Source organism: Microcebus murinus, chromosome 12 (assembly GCF_040939455.1).
Source record: "Microcebus murinus isolate Inina chromosome 12, M.murinus_Inina_mat1.0, whole genome shotgun sequence".
NCBI lineage: Eukaryota > Metazoa > Chordata > Mammalia > Primates > Cheirogaleidae > Microcebus > Microcebus murinus.
In genome coordinates this window covers 29,192,996-29,215,377 of record NC_134115.1, presented here as the reverse complement: position 1 = coordinate 29,215,377, position 22,382 = coordinate 29,192,996, and the positions used below count along the sequence as shown (strand labels likewise).

The window sequence follows — 22,382 nt, the reverse complement described above, 5'->3', positions numbered from 1 at the left end:
AAAAGTCTATAACTACCTTAGTTTAGGAAAAGAAGAAGTTATTATTATGAAATTGGAAATGTTACCACAACTGACAGGATTTTTCAAAGACAATGGTCTAAAAATAAAGATATTTAATTTGGGGACTTGGAGAAAATTGTTTTGTCTTTGGGGCTGTGAGGATTGGCTTTTCAGACACATTTATATTTAATATTTAAAATAAATATTTCTCTTCAAAATTTTGTTATTTATTCCTGAGCTTGGATGAGAGTAGCTGAGGTGACAATTTTACCACCAGGGTTTTCATTGCCTTATTTAAAAAAAAAAAAAATCTTCAGAAGAATGCTGTTTACACGTTTATCTCTGTATCCAGGTATCAACTGCCTAGAAATAAAACCTTTGGATGAATGTGCAGTAACTTCCCACGTAGTCCCCAAGCAGCCCGTAAATTTTTAAAATTCAGCTATGAACCCAGACAGCCTAGTTTTGCTTTAAGTGCTCTTAGCTGAAGAACTAAGTTGGTCCACTGGAACTCTTGAAGTTTGTTTCTCCAAGGTCCATAACAGCCATGAGAACTAGATTCTCGATAGAAAATGGACAACCCCAAGGCCTGAGAGATAATCCCTGCTCATGACACTTCTTTCTATAGTCGGAAATTTTCTCTGTGTTTGTCTTTAACAGTCTGTTTATTATTCCCAAAAAAGTGTGTTTTCTTTTTCCTTGAAAGCCAGGAGGTCAGGAGTTTATCTTGATCTTTTGGTAAGATGTTTTAGGCTGATGACTCCTGTAAATGTGTTTGCAGGATGTTCGAGCTCTTATGCTCTTCTAGGGCCTCTGCCCAGATGTTTCTATCTTATTTTTTTCTTTGGCTACAAAGAGCAAGAGGAATGGAGGACTTGTGTGGGAGGGTGGTGACAACGGGTTCAGGGAGCTGAAAGCAATTAGGACTGAAGGTGGATCATAAAGACCCAGTCAACATATAGCCAAACTTCACCGGGACTTAGGGAAACCCTGGCCCGAGTGTAAGGTCCCCAGGCATCAGTATCACCTGGAACTTAGTCGACATGGAGATTCTTGGGCTCCATCCTAGACCAACTGAATCAGAAACTCTCTGGGTGGGACTCAGGAATCTGTTTTAATAAGCCCTCCAGGTAATTCCAAGCACATAAAAGTTTGAGAACCACTGGCCCAGCACACCACTTCCCATTTTAGAGTGATAATCTTTATAGTAGATGGCAAATTTTGTTCTTGCAGTTATTACATGACTCATATAACTAATAAACCTCCCAATTATTTTAAATTAGCATCTTATATATCAAAATTTATCTATTAGCAACTAAATTGTACATGACACTGTATGAGCTGCTTTATGACAAGAAGTATGTAAACAAGGTCCTCATCCATTAGGTATTTAAAGGCACTTTCTGAGTATACCCTTTTGTTCATGGACGATTTATCATAAGCCTACTGCATCTTTTTGATTAAGAGAAAATAATGATATTTTTCACCTTGTCCTCAGGAGTAGGATGCCAAAGTGTAAACACCTGGACTCTGTGGCTTTGGCCTTCACTTTGTCATCCACAGCAGTAGCAGCAGACATGCCACTGGTGGAGGAGTAGCTGGGGGGCTTGCCCTTATTTAGAGGCACCCACAGTCTCATTTAAAATATATCATTTTATACCTGTAATCCTAGCACTCTGGGAGGCCGAGGCAGGTGGATTGCTCAAAGTCAGGAGTTCAAAACCAGCCTGAGCAAGAGCAAGACCCTGTCTCTACTATAAATAGAAAGAAATTAATTGGCCAACTAACATATAGAGAGAAAATTAGCCGGGCATGGTGGCGCATGCCTGTAGTCCCAGCTACTCAGGAGGCTGAGGCAGGAGGATTGCTTGAGCCCAGGAGTTTGAGGTTGCTATGAGCTAAGCTAACACAATGGCACTCTAGCCTGGGCAACAAAAGTGAGACTCTGTCTGAAAAAATAAATAAATAAATAAATAAATAATATCATTTTAGAGAATTTACTGCTTTCAAGTATCAATATGATATTAAACATTCAATCTAGACCAAGAATTTCTTTCAGCAAATACTATATTGTTTGTTTCACTAACATATGCACTCCACATATAGTTACATGAAAACAGAAGAAATTTATGTTGGTCTAGCCTCAGTTTCCTCATCTGGAAACTGAGTTTCTTCATGGGTTTAGCAAAGGGCTTAGGCCCAGAAATCTTAATGGAGGTGCTGTTGACATTTTTGGATGGGACAACTCTTCGTTCAAGATTGCATGTTTCAGGAGATATGTCTTCCCCAGGCCCTGCCAGTAATATCTCTTAGTTACTATAGCAACCAAAACCCCCTGTAAAGTGATGGATAAATTTAGAATCTCCCTTGGGGCCATGGTTTCACAGGTGCATACACATGTGAAAATTTAACAAATTGTACACTTTATTTATCAATTATGATTCAATATATCTGCCAAATAATGCTCCCCTCCCCCATATTTCTAGGCCCATTTGGGGATGAGGATAGGGGAAGGTGGGCAGGACAGGCCCTGGCTATAAGCACCTAAAACATTCCGAGGTCTCTAGTGGCTCTAAAATTCAATGAATCTGCCTTTGTCATAGAACTAATTGCTTGAGGTACTTTAATGTTTTATTCGTAGTTTACTACTGCTCTGAAGCTGCAGGATCTGTTTCCCTTAGCAACCAAATACATTGTGTTATTTTTTATTTATTTCGACATTGTTCAGTTATTTTTAGATATTATGTACATATTTGTTCTATGGATTATTTCATTTTGTAGATGGAAAAAGCCCTGGACCTGTTTAAGATGTGAAAGAGGATAGAAAAATCCCTTTCAACCATCTGGTTCCATAATCTTCCATAGTCACAAAGGAGATGAGTAAGAGAAACATGACCGCATCTTAACATTTTGACCCCAAATTCTGTGCTGTGATCAGCAGCTCAAGGATGTCGATAAGGTTTTACATACTGATAGGATAAAGAAGACAGAGGATAGTTGATAAGGTTAACACCATGTAAACACGAACGTAGGGTAGCAAAGTTTTTAAGAAACAAGCATAGTTTTATTCATATCTATTTATATAATATATAATATTAACTTTTATTACCCTTTATCGTTACCAAAAAAAAAAATTTGACATATGAAATAGTTAGGGCCCTAAGACATTAAGTCACTTCACCCAAGGCTACACAGCCAATAAATGACAAAGCTGAGTTTCGAACTCAAGGGTGGCTGGCCCCACAATTTTGTTTTTCTTTAAACTGTGGTGATAAAGCCCAGGAATGGTATTTTTGCTTTATTAAATCAGGAAAAATGTCCAGCTTTTGTCTTAAAATTATGGACTTAGATCTGCCTCTCTGGACTCCTAAAAGCCCTGTATAGTCTCATCTCTTTTCAGGAGACACTATCACGACCTTCTCTGGGGTGGGAAAAATGGCTTAAAAGCTGGCAGTAAAAATTGAAGATCTTTCCATGTTCCAGAATAATTATCTAACCAAAGAATTTTTTAAAAGCCCTTATATTTTAATCTCCTCACTTATAAACTAGGAGTTTCGCTTGATGTGAGGATCATTGCAGAAAACAGACAGTACTTGGGTTTGATTGACATGCTCTTCGGAGTTTATTTGGATAGCTAAGGAATACCCTCATTGGAGGAGAGAATTCCACAGATCTACTGCAAGGGTAAAACATTATCTTAAATGACAAGCAAATGTATACATTAAAGGTTCATGTAAGTGCTGCCAAATGTCATTGCTCGATGTGACAGGTTTGACAAACTAGCCGACTACCTGCGTGTCAGGGCACAGAGTCTGTCTACACTACACGGATCAGCACACTGCAGCCCCTGGGACAAATCTGGCTCACTGCTCATCCTTGTGAATAAAATCTAATTGGAACACAGCCGTGCCCATTCATTTCTGAATTGTTTGTGGCTGCTTTTCCACAACAGGAAGAGAGTTGAGTAATTTGCCACACAGAGTATGACCCACATATTTACTATTATATCTGGCCCTTGATAGAAAAATAATGCCAACCCCTGGTCTACACCGACAATCTGCACTAGGTTTTATGTACGTGCAGCCTAAGCAGCCAGTACAGCCTTTGCAGGATTAAACAGGAGATGTGGCTGCTGCTGGGCAAGCCAATAATATGGTGCCCTTTCAAGGCAAAACCCTTTAAATATTTGTTCAACATATATTTGGTGGGAATGGGGAGAAACTAATTTCCTATTAATAAAAGTTATATTCCTCTTCCTTTAGTTCAAAATAAAGGATTGATTGCATGTACTGAATATTATATAACACTTTACCTTATTTGAAATGGCCTTCCAAACACAATTTTCCAGCATAGTAATAATTTCTTAGGAGGTTTAACCTTTAGATAATCAATGATGTCACATGTTCCCGGTAAATGACACCCCAGAATGCATGACTGTGTTTGGTTTTGGAATTTAAGCAGTCTTCAGATACTGGCTTTTAAAGATTGGCTGTCAGCTTGTTGGCCTCAAAAGATGGTGCAGCTTCCTATCATGCAAGGCAGCTCACGTGCACCCATCACAGAAGTGCTCAGCAAGGGAGGTTGGCACCGGCAAGGAGTGTGTCTTTTGTTTTGCTTGGTTTTGTGATATTCAAGAACAATATCTAATTTGGCAAGAAAGAGCATCAATTTATATTTCACTAGTTACATAAAGAGTTGTGTGTAGACACTAAGCCACCTTGCCTGAATTGGCAGAGGCAATTCATAATACCTAAGGCTGCTTCTACAGACACTTAACTTAAAAAGGTCCGGCTTAAAGACTGGGTGTCACCAGTAGTTTGTTACTGGAGTATAGCGTCACTTGTCCAACTGTATTGCCACTTAAATTTTTCTCTGTGGTGTCTGTACATTAGGACAAAGCACCTTCATTTATCCTCCCACACAGGGGGTATGGTCATGCTTGTTGAACGAAAGGGAGGGCATTTAGCATCCTTTAGTGAAACCAGTGCTAGCACCCAGGAGTTGTTGACCTACTAGTTTTGTCAAAAGTCCCCAAGCCCACTACCAATGATTACAGTGTGAAACAAAGGAAGCTCACCAAATAGAAAATGCTGCCCTGCGAACAACAAAGCTCTGAGTTTCAGCTCCAAAACTAGACCCCTTAGGTGTCTTTGAGATGTTAAATTAGTTTTACCCCATTGCTTGTTACCAAATTTCTCAGTCCAATGCCACCAAAAACAGTACTTGGTTATCAGACTCTAAAACCACATAAACAAAATTGTGACATTCATAGTACATACAGATGAGAACTCCACTTATGTAGCTAATCAAAGCTTCTATAAGTGAAATCCTACCCACCTGGCCCTGTGGTGCAGGGGCCTCAAGGAGAAGGTATTGGCATATTTCTGGAAAGGAAGAGTGACAGGATAACGTCAAGTCTAAGTCATACCTATCTGCTTATGATTTTCCACTGTTCCCGTGTGAGTCTAATCTCCCAATCTTGTTTGTTCTTGACCAGTTTGGACCATTACTGCCCCTCCCTGGACTTTGATTTTTTTTACCTGCTAAATGGAAAATTCCAGAGGATGGCTAATGCTTCCTTAAGCTTCACCATTTTATAATTCTAAACACAAATTGCCATTAATATATATGTATTTTCAGCAAACAGTAGCTTTGGCCTCAAAAATGAACTCTACTCAGAAAAGGCGAGTTGCCAGAATGCCAGAGCTGGCCCATGATCAAACTTTAACTACTTTTTGGTGAAATAAAGGGGGAAAGAGCAACATAGAGAAAGAACTGTTCTTTATTTGAAACGTTGTGCTCCTTTTTTGGAATTAAAATATTTTTTTATGACATGATAGGGGTCGTACTTTGTGTTTGCTTAATTATTTAGGTTCTTGCCAAAATAAACTTGGAAAACCCAATGTTGGCTTCCAAATTTCTGCTCAAACCCCACAGCTGAAATTTTCTAAGCCTCAATTTATGCCAAGACAAGAAAGTGGTATTTTCCCCCCCACACACTACATAAATGCACTGAAGAAACATAAGGTAAACCTTAAACTGTGAAGAAGTCTGCTCCTCTTCACACTTCATTTTTGCTAAATCTAGATGCTGGGCACAGTTACATGGCAGGTAATTCCAGGCAAGGAAATCCTGCATGAACTTTAGCAGACTCATGTGGATTGGGGTCACTGTGTTTAGCTGCTGGCAGTCCTGCCATGGTTGGAGTTGCCAGACTTTGGGTACCTGTGCCTGGGAGACTGTGGGTGGGTACCCACGTCCACACACAGGCACCCTGCAGCCTGCAGCCTCAGGAAACTGAGGCTGGCGTCTGCTGCCTGGTCCTTGCTGGACTTGCGGTTTGATTCTGCTCTTGTGCACTGCAGCTCTTAACAAATATCAAGCCAAGACAGGGACCAGCAATTTCATTAATTTGCATTTCCTCTACTAGAGCTTCATTCATGTCAAACTGGTGTTTGTTATTCATTGGAGCAGCTTAAATATGCAGAGGTAAACAAACCTGCTGTTGGGCTGAGCATAGAGAGCTCATGGGGACGGGGGATAAACTTATGGCTTTTAACCACTAACTTTTAAAAATTATTTAATTTTGTGAATGATAAGACATTCACAAAATAGGATTTGTCCTGTTTTTAAAAGGAATACTGTAAAAAAGTGTTCCTTTTGTCCCTATGCCTTTTTTACCCATTGGCCAGCTCAAATTATCACTGTTACTAGTGGCTTGTTTTTCCTTTAAGGATTTTTTTAGGCATATGCACATCAAAAGAACATTTTTTTTTATACAAGTGGTGGCTTGTCATACCCAGCATTTTGCACCATGCTTCACTTAATTTATCTTAGAGATCTTGCCATGTCAATATATAATAAGCATCCTCATTCTTTTTTTCTCATGCTACATAATATTCCATTGTGTAGCTGAATTGTAATTAATTTGACCAGTCCTCTTCCAAAGGACTTCTAGGTTGCTATAATGAATAACTGTATACATGTGTTGTTTGGTACATAGGCTACTTTATCTGTAGGATAACACAAAGGCATGTATTTGCTGGATCAAAGAGTCAGATATGTTTGTCATTTTGATAGACATTATGAAAAAGTCCTCCATGGGAAAAGTATCAACTTACATTCCCACTAATAATGTTTCAAGGTGCCAGTTTCCCTTGAGCTGCATCAAAATTTTACATTCTAACCAATCTTATGGTCTTTCAGTGACATTTATTTTGTTATGAATGAGGCTGTGCATCTTTTCATATCTATGAGTCATACATATTTCCATTTCTGTGAAGTGCCTGATCATATCCTTGGCTATTCTTTAAAATTAATTTCTTGGTCTTTTATGTAGTTTATTGGAGCTTTGTATACTGGGAGATTAGCCCTTTGTCTATGATACAAGTTGCACATATTTTCCCATTTTGACATTTTATTTTTCCTCTTTTTTTTTTTCTTTAAACTACATGATCAACTCATTCTTCTTGTGAAATGTTTAATTCTGGGTCATTTCCCATCATCCTACAGTCTCAGTCATCCAAATGTAGTGAGCACTTTCTGGATGCCAGCCATCCCCATTCGCATGGCCGTTCACTTAGCCATTCTATTTTAAGAGGCTCAGTAATGGGCCTAGTGAAACTCAGCTTGTAAGTAGCAGGGATGGAGCTTGAACCTTGGACGGTATGGTCTCCCTATAGCTAACTGCATATCTCCTCCTAAATTCTGAGAAAATATTTGGATACAATGCTGAGGCATCATACATACATTCTGAATATGCGACTATACTTGCTTAGGGAAAACAACCACCATTTAAATGAGCAGGTGGTTTGGGGGCCATTCCGTACAATGAGCCTGACACAGAGATATGACTGCTTTTCTCTCAATCAGCCTTAGTTCCTGAGTCACTCCCCTCATGCGTATGCCTTGCGGCTGCCTGAGTATAACCCTAGCCTTTAAAGATAGCCATTTATTATCTGATGACGTCCCCTAACAACATGAGCCAGCTTTCCCTCTGTACTCACCAAAAGAAACAGTCATCTGTAACCATGCAGGAGGAAAAACTGGCTGCACTGGATATATTGAATTGGTATTTTCTAAATAGTTTTTAAAGGTGATTTTTTTTTTAACTGGGCTGAATTTTTTTGCCTTGTGTATCGATTTTTTTATATAATTAGCATATAAGAATCAACTCTACTACAGTAATATCATCTTGAAAACTCATTCTTTCACTCAACAAACACTTATTATATATCTACAATGTGCCAGGCAATGATGCAAAAATCTGACTTCAACAAAGTTAAATTGCAATAGATTCCAAGTATGTGATTTGTTGTGTGCTTACTTTTTTTATTTGCACAGTCTTGTTGGATATTCATGAAAAACAGACCATGACAAATTTGCATAGGCCCTCGTGTCCCACCTAGAATGTGTAGTACAAAGAGATCTTGAACCTTTCCATAAAATTCTATTGCATTGTTCTAATTTTCACACTGAAAAATTTAAGTATAAGTAGGTGTTTTGTCTGAGGTCATGTAAAAATATAACATTGTATTGGAATCAAAGAATAAAAAGGATGAGATTGATAAATAAATATCAAGATTCAGGCCACTGAATATCTCTAAATATGATCAGCAAAACATACAGAAGGGAATTCAACTATATGGATAATGTTTTATTTTTTAAGCAGCATTTTGGGTTCATGGGTATTCACTGGATTATTTATTTATTTTATATATCATAAATATCATATAAAATTATTCAAAAATGAACCCAGAAAAGGGGTAAAAAAGATAATGATATATTTGAGAAAGGAAATCAAGTTTAAAAATTTTTTAAATAAAGTCTCTTTTTTGGAAAATAAAAATATACGAAGAGTTCAGATTGAGGTCCCACCCAGTGTGATGGTTCTTTGTATTGGTAGGATATTTTAAGAATTATTTTCCTTGTTCCTAGTTAAAAATGATTATCAAATATCCAAAGTTCAAGGTCAAAAAAACAATGCATTTTGAACTTGCTCCACACACTAAGTCCTGGGTCTTACTACTTAAAACATTACAATGTGGTTTCTCTGGGGAAGTTGGAGTGATTTTCCCAGGAAAGAGACGAAGGGGGCTGAAGAATTTGCAGGCAGGAGACTGTGATTGGCAGGCACCGCCCGTGTGGAGTGGTCGTCCCCAAGTCAGCCTCTGTTTTCACCTGATGACCATTGGCCTTTGGGACATGAGCTTTGAGAGACCCACTGTCGGGGAGTGATTTCTCTAGAGGTGAAATCGGCCCAGCACTAATAGGGCTAGAATTTGAAGTCGAAATTATCTTTGCTAATGTTTTCTCTCTTTCCTTCTCTCTCTTTTCGATATTTTAACTTCAGCGAAGGGAGCAATCTGACCCCGGCCCATCACTACCCAGACTTCAGATTTAAGACATATGCTCCGTTAGCATTCCGATACTTCAGAGAACTTTTTGGTATCAAGCCTGATGATTACTTGGTAAGAACCTATCATTTTCCTTCCTCCTACAGAAATGTGTGATGTAAACATTTGTCTCATAGCAACAGTGACAAGTGGCTTGTGTCTCTTATTTTATAAAGCTCTGGGGCATGGTAAAAGTTCCAAGTTTTATAATGATTATAAGTTTGGCTTCAGGAAATTTGGTTTGATTCTGCAGCTTTTAACTGATAGCTATAAAATCTGCGATGGTAATTGATATTTAAATAACTGTGATATCGGTTGCTACTTCAGATAATTATTCTAACAGATATATTATAATTAGTTCTAAAGACTCCTGTGAATTTTGCTGATTAGATTCTATTTGAAAGCCTCCTGATTTTAATTGCCTTATTTATACCATTCAATCTTAAACCTGCCTTGGCCCACAACCATTTCACCTTGACCTACAAATTTGAATAACATTGTAAAGAAGCTGGATCATTTTGTTCCCAACATCCCTTCATGCGAGGTCTTTTTAAATATATTTTTATTTGGTACAAGGGCATATTTTATCATCAGATCTGTCTTTTCTCTCCGTCTTCCTTCTGGCACATAAGAGGTACAAACACAACAGTCCTTTTGTGAGGTAGTCAAATGTGACCTCAGAGGTTTACCTTATTCCTGTTGAAAGAGCCAGGAACTTCCTTTCTGTTGCAAGCAACAAAAAAAAAAATGGTTTATTTCATAATTCAATCACTGTTAACACCCCAGGGCTCTTCAAAATTGGTTTTCAAGAAACTATAGAAACAATGCCATTAAATATTTATAGTTCATCCCATCCTGAGTGATCTTCATAAGATTTTTGCCAGACCCTGGGATAATGCTTTTCAGAGGAAGCATAGCAACACTTGTCCCTGGTAACAAAGGGTATTTAAAATGCATCTTATAATTTGTATAAGATGTAAATGATTAAGTTCAAAGCTGATTCTATTCTATGCTGATGAAAATCGATGAACTATCCTCTATTTTAATTGGTCCCTAATAAAATGATATGACTTCTGCTTGATGAGGTAATACTGGTTCCTCAAGGCACATGACTAACTCTCTAAAGAGCAGTGAGGACCAAGCAGAAAGTCCCTGGGCCTGTTGCTGCCCTTAAATATTACATGTCCATATTGCTCATGCATGTGCACGTGCTCTCTGTCTCTGTCTCTCTCACCCTCTCACCGGTCCTTAATTGAAATGTTAGGTACTTCTACCCATCACTACCAACTCAAGAACACAGGCAAACACATTTGTTGTGTGTGCGTGTGTGTGTGTTTGTGTGAAAGAGAAGATCCTTTGGTTTCTGGCCCTTCTATAATTACTGAGATCGCCATTATTTAGGAAATGTGTTTGGGGAACCCAGTGGGTTCTGATATTATATTATGGAAAACATGCTCAATCTCTCATTTTCTGCTGCACATTAGAATTTAATGTATGCACCTTCTGAATTTCCTTGAACTTCTTACCAGCAAAGATAGACTTGCATCTCAGGAAATGATCCAGTCACTATGACAACATTGGTGTCTGTCTTTAGCCCTCCCATGTCCATTGCTCACAGGCTGGAAGTCCATTGTTTCACTTGGTCTGGCCTCACAAAATTGCTTTCTTTAGAGAAGACCCTTTTCCAAACAACTTCTCGCCCAGCTTACACAAGTTTCCTAATGACCCTTTTGGCTGGAAAAATCATTTTCATAATGGGATTGGAATAGTCACAAAGGAGCACAGGAGACTAAGCTGATGGCTGCTCACAGTAAAAGTCTTGGTCCCTGGACCTGCCCAAATGGAAATTAATCACTGAATACTTTCAACACCTGTTGTATCTAAATACTTTGCTAATAGCTGTGGAGAGATTTAAAAAAAACAAAAAAAAAACTACAAATTATGACACTCAGAGAACTTAGAATCAAATTGGAATAATAATTTGTTTATATAGAAATACAACCAATATATCAGGCAATAAATGAAAAAACTGAGCAAAACATGAAATGCTCCAGAATTTCAGAGGAAGGAAAGGTCTGTCCCTCTGTTAGAGTGATGATTAGGGCTTCTTCTTATGAGCAGCATGTAGCTTAGAAATTACAAGAGATTTTAATAGATAGAAAAGAAGGGACAGATGTTGGGGGTGGAGTGATATTGCCTAGACTGTGGGACAGAGATGTAAATGTATTAAATGTCCAAAGGGACTTTGAGTGGACCAGGATGTCTGGAGGGGGAAGGGTTTTGATCAGGAACATTCATAGATAAGGCCTATTAAACATTAATGGGACAATTCAAATAAATAAGCTCCTAAATTATAGGAAATTAAGGAAATGCAAAGATTGACTGTGTATTTGATGGTGTTAAGAAATTACTTTTTGGTGGGATGATGATATTGTGTTTCTATTTTAAAAGGAGAGTCCTTATCTTTTAGAAGTACATACTGAAATAGCTACAGATGAAATGATTTGATATTTGGAATTTGCTTCAATAGAATCTGTGGAATTGGTCAAAGAATACAAAAATTCAGTTAGACAGGAGTTACAAGTACAGGAGACCTATGCTACATGGTGACCATAGCTAATAACAATGTATTACATACTTGAAAATTACCAAGAGAGTAGATTTTAAATTTCCCACCACAAAAAAAAAAAGACAAATATGTGAGGTAAAGAATATTTTAATTAGCTCCAATGATCATGGAGTATACCATAAATGGTATACAACATTATGTTGTATACCATAAAAATGTACAATTAGTGTCAATTAAAAAAATTAACTGGAAACATTATACACTTTAAATAGGTGAATTGTATGGTATGTGACATAACTCAATAAGACTGTTATAAAAAAACTAATTGAAAGCCAAAAAAAGGACAAAGAAAAGGAAGAAAGGAAGGGAAGAAGGGAGGAAGGAGGGAAGGAAGAGAAAGGGAGAGGAAAGGAAGGGAAGGGAGGGAAGAAGGAAAGAGAAGGAGAAGTATAAGAAGAATCTGAGAAGGCCGGGCGCGGTGGCTCACGCCTGTAATCCCAGCACTCTGGGAGGCCGAGGCGGGCGGATTGCTCGAGGTCAGGAGTTCGAAACTAGCCTGAGCAAGAGCGAGACCCCCATCTCTACTATAAATAGAAAGAAATTAATTGGCTAACTAATATATATAGAGAAAAAATTAGCCGGGCATGGTGGTACATGCCTGTAGTCCCAGCTACTCAGGAGGCTGAGGCAGCAGGATTGCTTGAGCTCTGGAGTTTGAGGTTGCTGTGAGCTAGGCTGACGCCACGGCACTCACTCTAGCCTGGGCAACAGAACAAGACTCTGTCTCAAAAAAAAAAAAGAAGAAGAAGAAGAAGAAACAAGCTTGGCCATGAGCTGATTGATCATTGCTGAAACTGGAAGATAGACTCATGGATGTTAATTACACAATTCTCTTCATTTTTTTTTTTTGAAAGAGTCTCACTCTGTTGCCTAGACTAGAGTGAGTGCCGTGGCATCAGCCCAGCTCACAGCAACCTCAAACTCCTGGGCTCAAGCCATCCTCCTGCCCCAGCCTTCTGAGTAGCTGGGACTACAGGCATGCGCCACCATGCCTGGCTAATATTTTTTTATAAATATATTTTTAGTTGGCCAATTAATTTGTTTCTGTTTTTAGTAGAGACGTGGGTCTTGCTCTTGCTCAGGCTGGTTTTGAACTCCTGATCTCAAGAAATCCTCTTTACTTTTATGTATATAATTATAATTTAAAAGGTGGGGGAATGATAGTGTGCTTTTGTTTGATTTCGTTTTTCCACCTCCCTCATTCACCATGCACACAGTTCAATGACTAGACACATCTCTGGGACTTGCAAGAGGCAGAATGAGGGCAGTGGCCCTACCTACACATGGCTGCCTGGTTCCTACAGTTGTGGCCATCCTCCTGCCCCTGCACTGAAGACACCTACAGCCCAGGACTGAGGCAGCTTCCCGACAAGTCTTGGAGCTTCTGGAAACTCAGCTCCAAACTGCTTTATCTGGGGGCACCACCAATGATCCAGAGTGTAGTAGATGAGGAAAGGGTCTTTTGCATGGCACAGCATGCTTCAGAGTCAGCTATAATAACCTTCAGAGACTTTGTAGCCCAGCACTTCATTTTACAGATGAAGACACTGCAGCTGGGGTCGGTGAGGGGAGATGCCCAAGGTTACCCACATCGTAGGACCAGAGCCTGGGCCACACAGCAGTGGCTCCATCCTTCCCTCAGTGCTCAAAGGCCCTTCACCAGCTGGCCTCATGCTTCCTGCCCACCGAGTCACAGACCACTCATCAAATACGGGCTTGAGGTAGCCTCTCCTAACCCCATCCAACTGTGATTGTCCATTCTGAAGAACACAGCCCAGAGAGCTCAAACGCCTCTAACAAGGCACAGTGTGGAAGAGTGAAGCCCAAATGAAGCACAAAATAATTGACATAAGACATCTCTTGAAAAACTGAAGAAACAAAGGTGCAAATCTCAAAGAACATCTTGGCATCTGTCAAACTGGGGCTACTCAAACCTGCATTTGTGACGATCACTGATCTAAGTTGGGGGTTGGGGGAACATTAGCCATTGGTCGCTCCATAGATAGGTTTAATATTAACACCTGCAATATGTGTGTATTTCTACTTAGTTTTGTGCTGCTGCATCTGGATTTCTGCCTGAATTCTGTTTATGTTTTTAATATCATCAAAATTCACCACGTGCCTGCTGATTACAGTGTCAAGTCAAAACGTGTATAATTTGGACTGTGAGACAGTACAGTGAAGGTGCTTTGCACACACAGCAGTGCGAACACTGCTGCTTCTTTATTTGTTCTAGACAAACCCTCCCAAGGCAAGACCAAGGGGCCCCGGAGCACTCCCATCTCTGCCTGGGCAACAGGTTATTGATTCTTTCCTTCACCACCATGTGCCCTGGTATTCAAAAATCCAGTGCAATTTGTATGAGCCCTTTCAGGCTCACCTGCGCCAATAAGAAAAAGGGCAGAGTGAATATTTTACACCACTGAGGGAAGGAACAGCAGGTAAAATTATCTCCACCACGGGGCGCAAGTTTACACTGTTCATTTGCTTCAGCAAGGCCCGGCTGGGCTGTAATTTGCTTTCTTTGCAGTGGGTATGGCAGGGAGGCCCTGCAGGAAATAGAGGCAAGAAAATAAATGCGTTTGTGCAGATGACAAATGCCTGGAATGCACATAAAACCCAGGAGCGCACATGGGGGCTTGTCGATCATGACTAATTAAAATGTTCCCATCTCTCCTCTTCATTTGCTCTTAAAAGGCAACATTTCAAAGAAGGTTGCTTAGGAGAGAACATGGTTACCAAGTTGCAGAGTGAGAAGCCACAGAATTCTAGAGGGTAATGGTGACGTTCCAGTTCAGTGTCACCATCACGGTTTGGTGCACATTGATGCTGTGCGTTGTAGCCCCCAGAAGGGTATTAAAGAAAGTCAAAACAATTTTTTATTCCATTTATATTAATTTATAAATTACATAATAAAGGAGTGGGGGTATAGCTCAGTGGTAGAGCATTTGACTGCATAATAAAGGAGTATTTGATAATTTAGTAGCCGATGAAATAGTCTCTGTATTATGTCACTTCTTATAGAAGAATTTGAGGCTTTGATTGAGAGCAGATGTTCAGGTCCAAATCCAGTTTTTCTAGACAGCTCTTCCTGGATCATGCCCTAATTTCTCTATTTGCAGCCTCTAATTTCTGCATCCTTTGTTGTTTTTGTACTTTCACAACAATTACTCCTACTTGTAAGAAAGTTCTGTATCAGGAATTCAGATGTCATCGAACAAATAATTAGAATTTTTTTAATAAAGTCTGGGGTCTGCCTTCACTTTTTATGAGAGTTTGGGGTCCAGACCTTTGTTTTCCAGGGTCTCAAATTCATTATTATATGATAGATCCAACTTTTTTCTTGCTTCACTCAGAATGTCTTAGTGTCTCTTTGGGTAACCCTGTTGTCATGGGCATTGAACTGAAAACCTCAGTGCATACTAGGACCGTGCCAGCTCTTCCTTACTTGCCTGTGGAATGGGTATATTGCAGGCTGTGTACCTCTCTCACCTGCATTTTATCATGTATTATAAAAATAACTACAAAAATAATAAGTGGTCACTCTTTGCCAGGGTTTTCAAAAGCATTCACTTTAAAAACTTTTAGCTAAAATCAGGTAGATAGCTTTATTTTAGAGATGTGGCTCCTAAGACTCCAAGATGCTAAACTCCTTACTCAGAGTCACATAATTAACAACTGGTGCAAATCTCATGCCCTTGCCATAAATCCCCTTTCCACATGGACACATTGTCTGCACACATGGCTGGGCAAGAGCTCTCTGCTTCCTTTTAGTTTTTATTGCATCCTGTCTGCAGTCTGAAAGCTATTTTTGTTTTCCTAACATATCCTCAACTCATCCATCAGAGCTTGGGCTGTAATACTGCTTAGCAGGACAGTGTCAAGAAGAGAGGCTAGCAGAAAAAAGAGGAGGTAAAAGGTGGAAGTTGCCAGCAAACACTTGCTGCTTTCTTTTTTTGGAGAATTTTGTTTCCTTTATCCACAATTTTTCTAAAAGCAAGATAATATAACAGGTGGCATCTAGAAACTGCCTTTTAATCATATTTCTCCTAGCTTCTCTCTCCCTCCTCTCCCTATCCTCTTACTCACTCTCCCTTCAGATTTTTTTATGCCTTAAGTATTCACAAGCCTAGAACAAATGTTTTGGAAGGTTTTCAGCCTTAGTGTTTTCAGATACCTACATCCTCAAGACACGGTTCTTTATTTTACAACGCTATAGTAATCAAAACAGCATGGTACTGGCATAAAAACAGACACATTGACCAATGGAAGAGGATAGAGAGCCTAGAAACAAATCCACCCATTTATAACCAATTGATTTTCAATAAAGGTGCCAAGAACACACAATGAGGAAAGAATAGTCTCTTCAGTAAATGGTGCTGGGTAACCTGGCTACCCACACACAGAAGAAGAAAATTGGACCCTTATCTCACACCATATACAAGAATTAACTCAAAATGGATTAAAGACTTAAATGTAAGGCCAGAACCTATAAAACTACTAGAAGAAAACATAGGGGGAAAGCTGTACGAAGTTGGTTGGGGCAATGAGTTCTAGTATGACCTCAAAAGCACAGGCAACAAAAACAAGAATAGACAAATGATATTGCATCAAACTAAAAGGATTCTGCACAGCAAAGCAAACAACTAACAGAGTGAGGAAACAACCCATGGATTGGGAGAAAATATTTGCAAATCATATGTCAGATAAGAGATTAATATCCAAAATATGCAAGGAACTCAAACTACTCAATAAAAAATAGACCAAGGAACTGAATAGACAATTCTCTAAAGAAATGTCTATTCTCAATCCCACTACTGGGTATATATCCAAAGGAATTGAAATCAGTATGTCAAAGAGATAGGTGCATTCCCATGTTCACAGCATTAATAGCATTATTCATGACAATAAAGATGGAAACAACCTAAGTGCTCATCAACAGATCAATGGATTTTTTTTAAATGTGGTACAGTACACATGGAATACTATTCAGTCTTAAGAAAGAAAATTATCCTGTCATTTATGACAATGTGGATGAATCTCAAAGTTAAGTGAAATAAAAGCCAGGCACAGAAAGACCAATACAGCATGATCTCACTTACGTGGAATCGGAAGGCGTCAAGCTCATAGAAGTAGTGAATAGGACAGTGACTACCAGAGGCTGAGCAGGAAGCGGGTAGGCAGGGAAAGGTGAAAATGTTGGTCAAAGGGTACAAAGTCTGTTAGACAGGGGCAGAGGCAAAATAAGTTCTAGCAATCTATTGCAAAGCAAGGTGACTATAGTTAATAATAATGTATACTTCTAAATTGCTAAAAAGAATGGATTTTAAATATTCTTAGCACAAAGAAATGTGTGAGGTGATGGATATGTTAATTAGCCAGACTTGATCATTCCACAGTGCATACATTATTGAAACATCACATATTGAAACATCATACCCCATAGATGTATACAGTTATTATTTGTCAATTAAAAATAGAAAAATAAAAAATGTAAAAAGATAGGATTCTTTAAGCCCCTGTTTTTGCCAGGCTGGTCCTGACCTCACACCTGCATGAATCTCCTTACCTTTTCCTCTGCCCCCCACTTTTTCTCTAGTCAATCGTGTGAGTTATTAGTTAATAAACACTGACCACCTTAACAACCAAAAATTAACTTCTCTGCTGGGTTTTAGCATTTTTAGTGAGATTACTGCCCTTCAGTTGTTGGTGGAGTTCAGCCACTAATCTGACAAAAATTCATTGAGCACTTGCTGTATCTGTGTAAGGCACAGGTCCCGGGACTGTATCAGAGTATAAGATGTGCATAGTTTCTCCCCACACAGAATTTGCAGTTTAGAAGGAACTCGGGAAAGGGAAATAGGCCATAGCAGGACTTTTTGGAGACTTCTGTGATGAGAACATCCAGGGCCAGGAAGCAAGTGATCTAGACTCACGGATCCAGGAAGACTTTCCCAGACCAAGTGCTGTCAGACACACACAAGGCTAAAGCTGTCGTCCTCTGAATTGTGCTGCTTGCGTCTTCCTCTTGTCCACCTACAGTGGGTTCTGTCCCCAACAGACAAAGTGATGTCCACTCCAGACCCTCCAGTGGCTTTCCAGCTCCCTTAGAGACAAGGCCAAAGCCCTTGCACTGGCCTGCAGTGCCCTGCGTGGTCTGCCTCCTGACCCTTTCAGCCTCACCCCCCTCTGCTCCAGCCCCTGGCCTCCTTGCTGCATCTTGAACCCCCAGGGCTGAGGCCTTTGCATTTGCCCTTCCCCCTGCCTGAAATGCTATTTCCCCCATACAGCCGTGTGGCGTGCCGCCTGTCTCCTCAGCCACCTTCCCAGCGTGGCCTTCAGCAGCCGCCCTATCTTACATTCCTGCAACCCGGCCTCGCTCTCTGCCTCTCTCTCAGCAATTCATGTTTCTCCACAGCACTTACCACAGTGTGATGGATCATTTGTTTACTTGTTTACTGCCCGTTTCCTCCTCCTGGGACATCAGCTTCACCAGTGCCTGGGACACAGCAGATGCTCAGGAGCTATTATTTAAATGTTGATTGAATACAGGAACGTGTAGTAGTTAAACAGGTGAAAGTAGAATGGGGATTGTTTCAGGCAGAGGAAAGTACAAAAGCCCAGGCACGGTGGCTCACGCCTGTAATCCTAGCACTAACTGGGAGGCCGAGGCGGGTGGATCATTTGAGCTCAGGAGTTCCAGACCAGCCTGAGCAAGAGCAAGACCCCATCTCTACTAAAAAGAATAGAAAGAAATTAGCTGGACAACTAAAAATATATATTTAAAAAAATTAGCCAGATATGGTGGTGCATGCCTGTAGTCCCAGCTACTCGGGAGGCTGAGGCAGGAGGATCGCTTGAGCCCAGGAGTTTGAGGTTGCTGTGAGCTAGGCTGACGCCACGGCACTCTAGCCTGGGCAACAGAACAAGACCTCTGCCTCCAAAAAAAAAAAAAAGAAAGAAAGAAAATGCAAAAGCCCAGGAGTCGAGAGTGTGTGGCACGTTGAGAACATGGGAAGTCACCCTCTGTGGCTAGAGCTAAAGTTTCTAGAGGGAAGTAAGTGATGAGAGAGAAGGCTGAGGATGAGCCCAGGTCATCCTCGGCCTCGAGAGCTGTGTTAAGAGCCACTGAAAGATGTGAAGGCACAGAAGGGCCTGATGAGATTTGCATTTCAGAAAGGTCCCTGGCTTCCTGGTGATGTACTGGAGGGGACGAGAGTGGACAGTTGAGACCAGGAGCTCACTGTAATAATCCAAGCGTGAGATGATGAAACCATTGAGCTTAGGGTATTGGCAGAAGGATTAGCATGAAAGGGGCAAGGCAGAATCAACAATCTGGATGGGGAAGGTGAGGAAATGTGAGGAGCCAAGGATGATGCCCAGGATTCTAGTATGGCGAACAAGGTGAATGATATTTCTATTCTTTAAGATAGGGAAAGTGGAGTGGAGGAAAATACAGGATAGGAACAGATAATCTAGAATCACCACGTACAGTTGTGCAGGGTGTGCACTGCCCAAGCATTCCTACCTGACTGAGGGGAAGGAGTAGAGACTAGAATCCAGCCCTTCTTCTACTCATCAGCCTGTGTGTTGCCCCAGAGCTGCATCTGCCGGGATAAAGGGATGCATCTTTCTGATTAACACAAAGGGTTATCACATGGGCTATATGAATTTGATTGTGAACTTGTTGCATGTGAAATGTTTGCAGTATATCCAAGCAAAAATGTCTATTAAAATGTTTGATGAATAGGTCTGGAGCCCTAGAGAGAGATCTGGGCTGGAGATACAGATGTTAGAGTCATCTATATCATTGGAACTATGAGTGGATGACATCTCCTAGGAAAATAAATAGTGAAAAGAGAATAGGGGTTGGTGTTGAATTGATAAATACATCGTGTGGATCACATCTTCAATTGTTATTTTTATGAGCACTTACTGGAAACAAAGCACCTTAGTCAACATTACTGTTTGAATTATCTCATTGAACAGATGGGATGCCTCATGATTCTATCCCACGATGCTGGAAGTGGGGAAGGCATGCCTGTTTTCCATTACAAAATTATTAAGACAAACAGACCAATTATTAAGTCCTTAGAACTCTCACAAAGAGCCTTCTTAGTATACCTAGAGCCTCTTTGGAAAGCTCAGAGAGAGGGCTTCCTGCTTCAAAATGACCAAGACATGTAATGCTAGGATTGCCCTCCTTGGAAGCACCCTATACATCAAGTATATTTTTAAATGTTTATTTATTTCCCCTTTTAGTATTCCATCTGCAGTGAACCTCTAATAGAGCTGTCCAACCCTGGGGCCAGCGGATCTTTGTTTTTTGTGACCAGTGATGATGAATTTATCATCAAAACAGTTCAGCATAAAGAAGCTGAGTTCCTCCAGAAGCTACTGCCAGGCTATTACATGGTAAGGAACTTCGCATGATTAAAGCTAATGCTTTAGGTTTAATTACTTTCCTCAACAGTTCTTTTTTCTATGTTTTTTTCCGATGCCTCTTTGGCATGTTCCTTTCTCTTTGGTGAACTTTATTTTCCATTTAGATGATGGTATGACATTCATTAAATAGATTTTTTAAAGGCAGCTAGAACTGGATGGTAGAGCATAGTTGTTGAATCACACAATCCTGGGCCCAAATCCCAGCTCAGCCATCAACTAATTGGATGACCCATATAAACAGCATACCTGCTGAGCCTTAGTTCCATTAGCCTTTAAAAGCTGGGAAATATCTATTTGTTGTTGTGATAAAGGAAGGATCCATGATATAGAATAAGAGAAGAGAAAGGGAAGCAATGCATTGCATAAGTATTTGCACTCAGTACCTGGTAATAATATGCATGGTTAACCATCATTGATTGCTTACTATGTGTTAGGCAAGATCTTGAGTATTACATTTATTAACTCATTCATTAACTCATTCAATCCTCACAGCAACCTTGGACACTACAGTCATCACCATTTTATAGATAATTGAGGCAAAGATAAATTGAGTAATTTGCCAAGTGTTATTCAGCTAGACAGCAGCAGAGCCTGGGCATAGGGTTGCAGAGGCTGCATTTTCAACCCCTGCACTTAATACATACATGTATTTGGTATGAGCTATTCTTAGCTAGTACACTTCAGAATTTAGGATTACATAGGTTAAATATGATAACATGAAAATATTCATCTTCTGTGTAATGTTTTCAAGACAAATAGTAACTTAACCCAGATGGATTTACTACACATTTAGTCCAAATTTTTAAAGAAATTAGCACTTTTCCTAAGTAGTCCTATCATTTTCGTGCCTCTGGATTCATTGTACTTTCATAACAGTAATTTTCTGTGATTGGAATAGCTACATGAAGCTGTTGAATTTCCAAAGCTCCAGTTCTGCCATTCACTTGCTATAAGAGGTGATAATTGTCATCTTTGTTCCAAAAAAAAAAAAAATTGATGAGATATCACACAACTCATTTGTATATAAAAATATTATTTTAATTTCAAAATCTGCTAGAGACAGCATTAAATACTATATATTAATCTCATAAAGAAGTATAGCAATTAAAATTTAAATAAAAATCTTAGCGGCCAGCAGGCAGATCTCAAAAAATTTTGATCTTGAATATGAATGTTCTTTTCTTTAGAGAAAATGGAAAATATCGAAAAGCAAAAGAGGACAGGGCAAGTTGGCTCATGGTTGTAATCTTAGCACCTCAAAAGGCTAAGGGAAGAGGATTGCATGAGGCCAGGAGTTCAAGATCAGCCTGAGCCAAGAGTGAGACCCCATCTCTAAAAGAAAAATAGAAAAATTAGCCAGGCATGGCAGTATGGGCCTATAGTCCTAGATACTTGGGAGGCTGAGGCAGGAGGATCACTTGAGCTCAGAAATTTGAGGTTACATTGAGCTATGATGATGCCACTGTGCTCTAGCCCAGGTGACAGAGTGAGACCCTGTCTCGGAAAAAAAAAAAGAAAGAAAAGAAAAAGAGAAAAATATAACCAATTTCTTTCCCAGAGATACATATTGCTAAAATTTGGCATATATGCTTTTAGATATATTCTGTTCATACACACATTTTAAAGTAATCTAAAATTGGGATCAAATGGACATCATGTTCTTTGATAACCTGCTAAATGAGTAAATCTTAAACTTCTGTCGTTCTAAGCTTACATATATTAGTTCCTTATTATGAACTGCATTGTCTAATCTGGTAATCACTAGCCATATGTGGCTATTTAAATATAATTAAAATTAACTAACATTTAAAATTTAGCTGAACAAGTTGTTTTATCCCATTCGTGTAAGCTAGTATAACAAACAATATAATTCATCCTATTAACAAGAAAAAAATGTAAAAATCATGTGGTTA

General features: G+C 39.6%; 1 protein-coding gene across 6 annotated transcripts in view; it reads left to right on the top strand.

The window, feature by feature from the left end:
- Positions 1-22,382, top strand: part of PIP5K1B (phosphatidylinositol-4-phosphate 5-kinase type 1 beta) — a 282,554-nt gene that overhangs the window by 156,005 nt on the left and 104,167 nt on the right. For all 6 annotated transcript variants that reach the window (XM_012736933.3, XM_012736976.3, XM_012736925.3 and 3 more), the window contains 2 exons: positions 9,353-9,470; positions 20,287-20,439. In XM_012736933.3, coding sequence (XP_012592387.1) covers positions 9,353-9,470; positions 20,287-20,439 — 271 coding nt within the window. The remainder of the gene's footprint in view (positions 1-9,352; positions 9,471-20,286; positions 20,440-22,382) is intronic.